The sequence below is a fragment of the Brachyhypopomus gauderio genome, chromosome 6 (assembly GCF_052324685.1).
Source record: "Brachyhypopomus gauderio isolate BG-103 chromosome 6, BGAUD_0.2, whole genome shotgun sequence".
NCBI classification, from domain to species: Eukaryota; Metazoa; Chordata; class Actinopteri; order Gymnotiformes; family Hypopomidae; genus Brachyhypopomus; species Brachyhypopomus gauderio.
Genome location: NC_135216.1, coordinates 9,269,234 through 9,281,565, shown reverse-complemented (window position 1 = coordinate 9,281,565; position 12,332 = coordinate 9,269,234). Strand labels below are relative to the sequence as shown.

The following is a 12,332-nucleotide window of genomic DNA, read 5'->3' as shown; positions in this document are numbered from 1 at the left end:
CTGCTTTATGTGCGCTGTAACGGTTCCTCTGCGTCCAACGGCAATTTGTCACCGCCTTCTCCCAAGGCCAGAGTCATCTTAAAGCGATTCAAGCGGAGCAATTAGCAACACACACTCCATTAATAACGTTTAATATGTGTCGCGCGGGCAGAGTGAACGCAACATTAACTCCCTCTGCTTACACCCCTCCCCCCCTCGCAAGATCGGGCCTTGCGGAATTCAATCGCATACTGCCGGGTTTCTCGAACACTCAAAAAGGCCGGAAAATACGACGGAGGGGCCGCGGTGGTGGTGGTGGTGGTGCAGGCGTACAAGCGAGTATAGGTGCTATTGTCCCTTCCTGTCGTGGGCTTCTTAAGAAACATCCAGGTAAATAAACGCACGCTAATCGGCGTTCGGCGGAGGAGGACGAGGTCGTCGTTTAGCGGAAAATGTCCGCCAATACGAAAGGAAGGCTGCGAAGTGAAAGGACCTAACAGCGGGAAGAGGAGGAGAACTTCACCCCGACGGCGGTGATTAATCGCCCCCGCCTGCCTGCTCTCTCCGCACGCAGGAGGGCCGGAGAGGAGGGTGTGGAGGCGGACGTGGAGAACTTCTCTCCCGTACCTTGTTGTACTCCACGTGCAGCTTCTCCTGCTCGCTCTCCAGCTTGTCCTTCAGGTTCTTCTGCTCCGAGATGTTGTCCTGGATCTGGATCATGCGCATGTTGCGCTCTGAATACCGACGGACACACACAGGGATCAATGCGGCAGCGCTCATGTACTTACAGGAGGAAATAAGCGCATCAAAGAGAGAGAGAGAGAGAGAGAGAGAGAGAGAGAGAGAGAGAGAGAGAGAGAGAGAGAGAGAGAGAGAACTGATAGAGGGTAGGCCTCCTGCTGGAGCCTAATGGAGCGTACACCCAAGGTTACCCCACACATCTGCTCTTAGCATCACTCATTCGGAGGGCGAGTGGCTCTTTGCGAGGCCACACGCCGAGTGGAATGCATGTCTGGCTCTCGCTCTCTTAATTCCGCCCGCTGTTTTGCAGGGCGGGAGGAGCGGGGACGCGGGGGACGTGGGGGACGCGGGGGTTCTCCATTCAGACGGGCGAAGCTTCGGCTTTCTGGTTTGGCCCGCTAATGTGCTTGGTGGGCTCATTTTAAGGTCTTTAGAACATTACAGTAGTTCAGAGAAGCACACGTGTCTCCTGGCTGTCCAGGGAAGAACACTGCAGCCGGCAGGGAGGAGCCCCCCCAGGTGCCCCCCTATGCCCCCATGTGCCCCATTTGCCCTTTTAAAGGGTAAGCAACATCCAGCCAGCAGTTATTAGATGAAAACTGCAGATGTTCACTACATAATCACAAGTACAGGTTTAAAACATGATATAAAAAAAAAGTGTCTGCAATATTTGAACGACAAACGCTGATAACGCAGATGGTGGCGGAGATGTTTGAGAGATGCATGACACTTCTTTGCCCGCTGGGCATTAAAACGGTACCAAAATAATGAGTGTAAAGGCGAAGTGTGAAGACCGGCGTTCCGCACCACGCCGCCTGGCGCTAGATCTGCCACGCACCCAGGTAGTAGTTGACGAAGTCGGCGGTGAGGGCGGGCTGCTTGTGTTTGCGCCGCCCGTCCACGCTGGCGCTGGTGTCGGACGTGTCCACTGGGAAGATGTCCGTGCTGATGCCCATCAGCTCCGCCTTGCGCATCAGCTTGCGGATGGCGGAGGCGCTGGAGGTGAGTGGGCGGGGCAGCTTCTCCCGCGGCACCCACGCCTGCGGCCGCGTGTTCCGCGACAGCTCCGCCTTGGCCCGGTACTGCTGCAAGCGCGTGGTGATCCTCGCCTGGGGAGTCGACCCAAAGCACAGGGTTAGGGCGAGGCTCGCCACGCGGACCCCAACCATGAACCGGTGGCCTCTAATGACGCTTAACCCCTGGGTTATTTCCACAGAAAACTAACAATGCCATAAAATAGAGTCCATATAAAGTATATAATAGACAAAACGTGACAGAAATGAGCTCGAAAGGTCACCGAGTGACTGTTTTACAGAGTTTACGGACATTCTGTAGTGGAGAGACTAGAGAACATGGTGCTTTGATCCTGTGGAAGGTGGGGGGGAGGCGTGAAACAGACCGGTGGGGGGGGAGGCGTGAAACAGACCTGGGCCTCCGGGGTGAGCTGCTTCTCTCTCTCGTGCAGGGACTCTTTGCAGTAGGACTGCAGGGCCAGGTAGTTCTTCCTCTTCCACTTCCTGTCAAAGCGGTCGGCGTGCTGCTTGCAGTAGGCGAAGAACGGGTCGGCGATGTCCTGCGGAGAGACACGACCACAGACGGGTGGAGACGCAGTAGTTTAACACGCCAGGGGACCAGACTGGAGATGTAAGACGGAGAGCGAACGTTTAAAGGTCGCGGGACGTTCGCACAGACAAAGCGGGTGAAGTATGTGCGGGATTTGGTGAGCGTGTGCATTCCTGTGATAAACAGATGTAATCTGCTTTGTTGCCTTATTGGTAGGTACAGTGTTTTCTGGCTAAAATAATGAGAACCTGAAACTCAAGAGAGAAACTGACTGATCACAGTCCAGTGTCCTGGACCGGTGGGGTGTCATTTTATCTGGTTTAGAAGCCGTTGCCAGGACACAACTATGTTGGCAGCAAGAAGACTTGAACCCAACAAAGACTCCCAAGATTCAACCGTAACTACAATCTAAGCAGAAGTTGTAACATCGGTCTCCAATTATAGTCCCCATTTGACGCATTCTGCAGAGAACCACGCAGTGCAAGTATGTGGATTTAAAAACACAATCTAAAGTATTATGCATCCTCTCACATTTCCAGATACCCTTACGTGGCCAGTCCTCCAGAAATCATTTTGTGTTCTCCAATCCCGGTATGTCTGATAATGCTAATGTATGGTTTCATTATCAGGGCAGATAGGAGTGCATGCGGAGAAGCAGGCTCAGCCCTTCTGCGCTCCGTGGTAATGACACCTGGAGCACTAGGGTCTGTGCGTGTGCAGATAACTGTGACGGATGCTCCACCACAACAGGTCGGTGCTTCCTCACTTTTCACGCCGTGGTTTCCCGGGAACGTTGAGGCGAGCCGGCGAGGCCTTTTCACAGGAAGCCGGAGCGTTCCCGCGCCACAAAGCTCCTCCCACCGGGCACATGGGATCATAGCCCCGCCTCTCGCCCCAGTACAAGCCTCTCGATCAGCGGACAACCCGCTCCCACCGGAATATTCCGGAGACGGACACTTTGGGACTGGAGCTCTGAGAGGCTACGTGGGCTCTGAACTGGGAGGTTCTAACTGAGCCATAGGGACAAGATATAGATAAACTGACTAAATACATCACAAGTTACATTAATTACTGCATTATAAGGTCTCCTAAACAACAAAGTCTGGATTACTAGGGATATAAAGTCCCTCTTTAATGACAGAAAGAGTATTTTGGGTACAAATGGGACAGAGTGGAAATGAAGAGAGTCCAGAAAAAAACGGAATATTAAGATCAGGAGGGCAGAGACGCAAATGAGAGGAAGACTGAGGTAACGCTACATCACGACAACAGGGAGTGTGGACCGGCGTGAGAAGAGTCACCAGCTCCTATTAGAACCGCAGATGTGTGAGAAAAGGACTGTGTGGGCCAGGGCCAACGAGATCAACCTCTTCTTCTAAAGGTCTGACACGGTGGAATCACTGGCGGACTCCCTGCACCTCAACCATCCCCAAATCATCTTACAGAACAGCGTCAGCAAAACTCAGGTCACTGACCCCCCCCCCCCGATCCCCCACCCTCCTCACCCCACCCCACCCCCTCACCAGTCGCACAAAACATCATGTCTGGTCCCTGTGCCCAAGACAGGGTCCCCTTTGACTTCTTGTTCTTCACTGCCTTTAACGCCATACCGCCATTACCGCTGGGAGACAAACTCAAGGACATGCAAATGGACGCTCTGCTTATGAACTTCATTACAGACTACCTGATCAGTATGTGAGTGCTAAGGAGCAGCCTAAGTGTTGAACAGCACTGGGACCGCCCCCTCACCCCCCTCCTCAGGTAGACTGTTCCATCTTCATTCCTGTTCACCCTGTACACCTCCAACTTCAGGTCACGCCACCTTCACAAACGTTCTGATGACTCAGCCATCGTAGGCTGCATGGGCAGACAGCCGAGGCAGAATACGGAGGACTGAGATCGTCGGGGAGCGGGACAGCCTGGACCGTCTGCAACTAAACACGAGTAAGACGATGGAGCTGGCTGTGGACGTCCACATGAATAAGCCTATTCTGACCTCTGTCCGCAGTAACTGAGAGGTCAACTACAAAGGCCTTGGAGTGCACCTAGATGGCAGACCGGAACATTTTCACTTTATCACGCCATCTAGTTCCAAAAGCAAAACAGAAAATCGCAAGCCTGGAGTATATGTGTACCTAAACCCTGAGAAAGGTCCAGATTAAAGTTTTAACCTAATTTTCACTATTCATCAGTATTTTAACTTTTCAACAGAAAACTATGACAAAATGCCTCAGAACAGAAGCTGATTTAGATTGAGTCACGCAGTAAAAACGTAGTCACCATGACCGAGTTGTTAACAGATACTGTATTATCGTCTCCATGAAGGATTCAGTAAAGCTCTTCTCCATTCTCAGGCCTATTTCCCACCATGTTTTTATACATGCAAATTACCACGGCAGGTCACGTCCAGACCGAAGCAGGAAGCAGCCGCAAACTGGGCTTTAGGCGCGCGCGCGCGCACACACACACACACACACACACGCGCGCACACGCGCACACGCACACACACCGTAGAAGCAGCATGGGTCTGTGGCGCTTCAGGCAGGGTTCACGCTGCACTCACGATCCACGTGAGTTTGGTTAGGGCGTGCTTTGTGCGCCGAAAGAAAAACCGCGCGAGAAGAATACTGACAGTTACCACCTGCAGGCGTGCGTGTGAGAGAGAGTGAGCGAAATGTGACCGAACGCATTGTTTTTGAACCGCGGCATGACTCCGAGTGCTGCTTCGTTCCTCCATTAGTCGAAAACAGCAAATGTTTCTACCACTCCAATAGCAGGATCCACAGGACCCACAGAAGTGCTTGTACGCTGTTCTTGATGTGTAATTCATATAGGGTTGCAACGGTATGAGATTTTCACGGTATGATAACCGTCTCAGAAAATACCGCGGTATCACGGTATCACAGTTTGTTACTTATATTATTAAAAGATACACTGGCCCTTAAAGAAATTACAACAAACGTTTTTCAGGTGGTGTTCTCGGAGATGGGAGAACAGGTTCGACGTATTCCCTCCTTTAGCTGCGACTTTCCGGCCACATTGATTACAAATCGGATAACCATCCTCGGGTGCGTTCGGCGGGAATCCGAAATAGTCCCACACTGCTGATTTTAGTTTAGCCTTTTTTTTTAAAGGCGGACGGAGATGATGCACTTTCTGCCATTCTGACCGCTGTGTGCGTAGCGGAGTTGCTCATGCGCGGGTGAGTTTCTCCGCTGGCTTGCCTTTTACCGGTAATAAGCAAACGCACGCAGTATGATAACCGTGTATTTTAATACCGTGGTATGCCGTGAAACCGGTTACCGCTGCAACCCTACATTCATATATAAAGTCCTCCAATAATACTGTGGATTAAGATAATTTGGGCCAGACTACAGAGATGTGTTTTTGTCTGTATCAAACATAAGCATACATTAAAATAACAATTTAAAAAATGTAAATTAATATTGACAAGAAATCACGTTCAATTGCCAATTATGACTGAACTATGGAAAATGCTGAATAGTGGATCGGAATATCGACGGGGGTCAATAATTGGTCGACCCCGAGTATCGGTCGAGTATCCAACGCCTGGTTCGATATGGTGGTGCGCTGGACCTGTACTGGGCCTACTGGGAGTGATGGTGGAGAAGGTGGAGGATTCTAAACACCACACCTCAACCCCTTTACCACAGACTTGTTAAGATGAAGAGCACCGTCAGCACCCCCTCCAAATGTCCTACGGAGAGGCAGAGGAGGACATTTTTGCTGTCTGTTTTTTAAACTGTCCAACTCATCACCTTGCTGCTGTTACTAGAGGGACAGTATGTTACCGATGTATCGTGCGGTTTCCCTCCATAAACAATCAGTGCAGGGTGGACCCTAACCACTCCTTGTCTTCCTCACCACTTAACAATCACACTAAACATTATGTACAATGTAAAATAATAATGTTTGCACATTGCTCACAAGATATTATTAATCCTATTCTTTTACATTTGTATTACACTGCTTTATGTCTTACATATAAGCGATGAAACCCTCATTGGGATTTATTTTTATGTCATTTTATTTTATTTTATCTTATTGTATTTTATTGTATTGCTGTGTTTGTTCTGTGAGAGACGGTACTGCTGTGATGCACAAATTTCCCTTGGGAAAGTATTTTCTTATTCTTATCTTATTCTTAACATTATGGGCCTGCAACGTCTGCCTTGCGTCTGAGCCATTACCCAGGAGACAGTCTCTCCTCAACGGCCCTGAATTCCACCTGCGTGCGTCTGCCCGTGTGCAGAACCCTGCCCACCCCTCCTCCCCCCCACGCCCCCTCAAGGCCCCCCTGGAACCGCCATTTCCCGGCTCCCTGTGCCCGCCGAATCGTTTAGGCTTAAGGTGTCTCGCTGGACACTATCAGCGCGCCTAGCCGTTGATACGAGGCCCTTTGCACAGCTGAGTGGTTTAAGTGGATTGCCGCAAGCAGGTCTCCCAACCCCCAAGTGTTTATCAGTGCCGAGCGCCACCTTTATGCCACAGGCCCCCCCCCCCGATACAGCCTACATATTTGGTCCATAAAATTGATGGCCTGTAGCCACGAGCTAGCACTGGGAGAATTCCTGAACTTGTTCCGTTGGGGATAACTGATCCCCAGAGTAAGGCGGAAAGCCGAGCTAACCCTGACGATTAGCACTAATTAAGATTTGGGGATTTTGCCCTGCGACTAACGTGAAGCTAAAGGACACCTTGTGAGTTAACGGACGTCTCGCCACTTTTGATGTTTGAGCCTGTCTGATCTCACTAAACACTTGCAGGTATGGGGCTGTGAAAATACGCTAACGCTCTTGGCACCGCCTGCCTGAGGGAGAAGCCCCGCCCCCCTATAGACACCCTGCAGGATTCTGTACAGGGCAGAAGCATCCAGGGAGCTGTTTGATCATCACACCATCTTGGCAATGGCCGTCAGCAGGAATAAACCCTAATGCCTCCTGTATCCTGGCTCTGCCATTTTTCCCATAATGCACCGAGAGCACACCCAGTAGTAGCACGGTGTGAACACACCTGCGTACGGAGATCCTCAGAAATAATGAAGGACTCAGGGCAGCTTAGAGCTGCATTATTACACTGTGCGTGCATGCACACGCACACACACACACACACACACACACACACACACACACACACACACACAGGACAGCAAACACAGCTCCCACACATGGGCTTTATGAAAGGATATAGCGCCATGATGGATCAAACAGAAAAAAAGATGCCGATAGATTAGATCAAAAAGCCTGCCGAGGATATCATCGAGTTAAGGAAATTTCCATTATAGAGTTGTCAGAGGAACACTTCCGACTTAAATCTTTTTAACTCAACCCATCATAAAATTCCCATCGGGGAAATCGTTATTTATTCTCACCATGTTTTCGCCAGAACAATGATTCTTCTACAATGTGTCAGGAGCAGACCGCAGCTGGTCTGACCATCACTCTTGCCTGTGAAGGTCTCAGAGTGTGAGTGTGCGCCAAACGGTCCCCAGGGGGCAGCGCAACCCTCGCTCACCTCTTCCGCCGCGGCCTCGGACAGAAGCCCCTCCCTCTGAGCGCACGTCACGTGGAAATAGGAACGGCACATGCCGGCATCGCAGCTGATGCACACGCCCGTGCGGGCAAAGCGGGCGTCTTCGCACAAGCTGCACTCCTGCACACACGAACAACACTCGTGAACGCAAACCCACTGATCAACAGCCTTTTCTTTGATGTCACAAGCAGCCAACTATCTGGTGGGGACATTCGGCTATTTATTTAAAATGAAATACATTTACAATTTAAATGCTTTTCAAATGCTATTATTGTCAAACACTTCGCACTGATATGTTGTCTTGTGCAGTAATCATCTTAGATTATGTATAGTTTCAAAGAAGTAAATCGGAGGAGCTCTGCGTAATGGTTGTGTAATAGAGAATGAATGTGAAAGTGCACAGATAATCATTATAAAGTGACTAAATTCATTTTTATTGCACAGTTGTCCATTAGTGATAAGCTGGACAAGCAGACACTAAAAGCCTGTTTGACTTTGTCAGCACCTGATGAGGTAGAAGGTCACCGTTTCACAACCCTGAAAATATGTCAATTACAGGAGCTCAAAATTAAAATAATAATAGTCTTTTCAGGAGCAATTTTATTTCAAACATTAAAGAAAAAAAAACATTAAAGGAAGCCTCTGAAGTGCTTTTAAAAGTAATTTGCTGCACTGTATATGTACTCTATTCTGGCTTACTGACCCTCAAACTTACTTTCACGTAAAGAAAATGTCAGAATGTCACAATTCAACATGTAAGGTCTTTGGAGGAATGCAGAGAACAGACTCCAGGCAGGCGGAAGAACTGTTATGAAATCTTCATTACTAAATGAGTCCCAATAGGTGGATTAAGGGCACATTCCTATACTTTCCATATAGACTGTGTGACTGGAGAAGCACTGGGGCTGCTGGGCCACTGATCCATATACGGTATATCTGCATATGGGTATAGTGATATTATTACTACTATATTATAACTGTGTGTGTGTGTGTGTGTGTGTGTGTGTGTGTGTGTGTGTGTGTGTGTGTGTGTGTGCGTCCAGGGTGGTTGCCTCATGAAGCTGATTAAAAGAACACCAGACAGCAAGACTAGGATTAAGGTCTGGATAGTTACTTTGCAGAACCAGAAATGTATGATAAAAGTAAAGGCCATGTTAAGTAATTGTTATGTTATACTTTATTGATATCGTGGGAGATTCAGTTCCCCCGGGGGCCACGGTGTAGAGCACAGAGATCCCAGAGTGAAGCGTGAAGTACAATACAAGTTCAAAGTCACACTGAACATGTTCATACTTACTTTGGCACCATATTTGGTGTAGTTCATCTCTGTAAGAGTTACTGGCCTCAGTTTGTCAATATCTCCAAATGCCACCCCTGGAACGTAGAGGGCACACACCACATGCACCCACCTTTGAAAAGAACACAAGCCCATCGGGCTGGTCTTAACACTGATCAGGGGTCAGTTCATCAATATAACTGCGTGCTGACAAACCTTTCATCTTAGGCTGCAGCTTTAGCCTCTATTTATGAAGATAAGAATGCATACTATATTCAAAAAGACAATCTACAACTATTACACAAACACAAAACACGGCTGGGGAGAGAACTGCAATGCTCCACTAGATTCTGTCCCCTACGCCACTTTCAGGCTAGGAAATCCTCAATTGCTGGTTCGAACGGGCTCTAACTTGACCATTTCTTCTGACAAAATTTCAAATGCAGACTTGGGAGCACGGGAATCCGAAGTCCAATATAAAGATATCCATCTCTGGCAAGCACACGCTCCACACTTTAATTTGCTGTGTTTTTCATGCTCTAGTGAAGTAGCAAATTCGGGTGCAGGCAAGCTGAGGAACACTATCAGCGATAACGTGGCTCGAGTCTCCACGCTCCACACAGCCCACACCCCACCTACCCCCACCCCCCCCCCTCTCTCTCTTCCTCCCTCTCTCCCTCCGCAGCTCTCTCCCAGCCCCACCTCTCTCCTATTACCCCGCTCTCCGTTTCTCTGAGAGTTCTCAGCCTCGTGTTACTTCTCCTCCAAGGTCTTAATGAACAACAAACCAATTTTCGTGAAGTTGCTGAGCAGAGCGAAATCCAGAAAGTTACACTTATCCCGCTCCGAAAATAAACAAGTAAAACAAATAAAGAAATGAACTTTAAAAGATAGCGTTAAAAACGCACCTTCCGGCGTCCGTCTCTTTGAAAATCCCATCCTGGCTGGGGCAGAGTTCACAGCTGGCCCTGACACCGTTTTTACAGGCGTCGCAGAACCACGGCTCTGTGGAGTTCTCCGAAGCCGAACTCATGATGGAGTCACTCTCACCATCGACTCCATAGCAACCTGAAGTGGGAAAACTGGTCATTATATCAGTAGTAGCAGTCGAACTCATGCAATCATTTAACTTTGTAACTATGGTGAAAAGACCTCACTTTAGAAAGCTAGACCAGACTGACCAAACACTGTTCCTCCCACTCACTCACCACTCGTTTTTTTTGTGAAAGAGGTGAGATCATGAAACCGTGCAGCAGGAATCCGACTACTCCTTTGCTTGATAACGTTATAGTGAATTAGCTAGCTGGTAATTAGCTATTTAGGCAGTCTTTGTGTTCTGGGCTGTTGATTGCACCTGATATCTAAACATATTTACAGGTGTTTTTTTTTTTTTTTTTTTTGCTGTTGTTGTTTTTAAAGTCTCTAGTCAAAAAGAGACACACCCAAAGAACAATAATACATATAAAATATAATAAATATGTAAAAATATATTTACCAAAAATATATATTTAACGGTTCAGTTTAAACCAGTCAGTAAAACACCAATATCTGATTGCAAAGATCCTTCCAAATATAATCAGCCCTATAAGAATATTGCATCACTTTGTCCTCGATAAACTTGCCGAGATGCTGAGAGAACGCTCGTGTCAGAGCGATGACACGCTGAAACACCTCATCACCCGTCTGCCTCCACATTACCCGCTACTCTCTCCACTCTTCTCTCCACGCCTGCGACTTCTACCCACAGGGTGCACGAGGCCATCCGAGTAAATGGTAATATCACGCAAGTGAAAGGCTTGAAGCACCGAGCCAATGAAGGCATTCTAAACATTGTCTTCTTAATTTTCCAGGGCTGCAAAAACAATTATTGCGCTGATCGGGTTACCCTGGCACCTATTAAACCCGGCAAACGTGCTCCGTGCCACCAATGAGGACGGCAATCAGCTCCTCGCCGCCATTTCAGAGATAACGCTCTCCTTCCTAATTCAACAAAGCAGCCCGGAGGCTGCGCGGCGTGGGGAGGGGCTGGCGAATAAACTCGGAGTTCCACGCGCTTATCATAGCAAACTCGCCGAGCCCAGGAGGCTGAATGAGGAAGGAGAGAGAGAGGCCGTGGCTCTGGCGCTCCACGGCGCCCACTGGGAAATGGAGATACTGAAAGATAATGACTTTTAAGAAGGTGAATGGACAGGAAGCATCTAGGGGCAAAATTCCTAGTAGACTCAAAGTGAACGGAAGACCGGGCAATAGTGTCCGTCAGCCCGGCCTCAAACAGCTTGGGTTCAGTGAGCCAGGCGGGTCGTCAACAGGTAAATTAGTTCTAAAGTCTTGGCTTTTCCAAACAGCTGACGTTCTTTTTTTCCTCTCGTACCAGTGTATGCTTTCTGCACGGGGCATGTGCAGGGCACGGTTCCCCCTCTCTGTGGAAGATAAACAAGAGGGTTTTTTTTAACCCCACTGTGATCTGCAAGGGCAGTAGGAACCACCAGCCGAGAGTCCACACGGCTGAGCTCAGTGGTTAGGTCCTTAGAGAAAGGTATTACCACAGCACTGCTGGCAACAGTTAGGCGCTTAATACTCGCTGGGCTTTGAACCACAGCGCTGGTGCCCCCCGCCGATCAGGGTGCCGCTTTAACGGACTTACTGCTGAACCATCGAGCAAATCTGCGATGTTCCTTTTGAACCGAGATACAAAGCTGGAACCGCTAAGCCACAGGGTACAGACTAATATGAGCCAAGATGGGGGGGGGAGTGATGACCATGGGGTAGCTTCATAATCCCAGAAGTCAAGATTATCCTCGTCAGAAATGACGAGCTAGGCGGTTAAATGGAGGCAAAGGGGGTGGGTGTTGACAACCATAAGAACCAAGAGGGGTATTTTTAATGGAGATTTAATGAGAAGAGTTACGTGGTTTGGTATGTGTCTGTATGTGATGGGGTGTGATACCAGTGCATATGACACAGTGAAATGTCAAAAGTGTTCCCAATAACTTTCATCATCCCATGGATGCATCCAGAGCTTGTAATATCCAGAGCATTGCATTTTTGTATTCATCCTTTTAAAGCAAGGGCCAGTGAACTATAAATAATGAACTTGATCGTCTTGTAACTCATTTCATATCTGCTGATGACTATGGCCATATTGATGTAAATGGCATTATTAAGGCTTTTACTGTCTCTCATCGATCTAATCTCTTGCTCTAAAATTTTTATCGAAATG

The 12,332-nt window shown here is 48.5% G+C and overlaps 1 protein-coding gene across 4 annotated transcripts in view; it reads right to left on the bottom strand.

The window, feature by feature from the left end:
• The window catches only part of phf14 (PHD finger protein 14), a 57,250-nt gene that overhangs the window by 36,539 nt on the left and 8,379 nt on the right, over nt 1-12,332 (bottom strand). For all 4 annotated transcript variants that reach the window (XM_077008521.1, XM_077008522.1, XM_077008524.1 and 1 more), the window contains exons 5-10: nt 10,021-10,180; nt 9,134-9,245; nt 7,819-7,956; nt 2,147-2,293; nt 1,559-1,829; nt 607-713 (exon numbers count right to left, since the gene is read on the bottom strand). In XM_077008521.1, the coding sequence (XP_076864636.1) occupies nt 607-713; nt 1,559-1,829; nt 2,147-2,293; nt 7,819-7,956; nt 9,134-9,245; nt 10,021-10,180 (935 nt within the window). The remainder of the gene's footprint in view (nt 1-606; nt 714-1,558; nt 1,830-2,146; nt 2,294-7,818; nt 7,957-9,133; nt 9,246-10,020; nt 10,181-12,332) is intronic.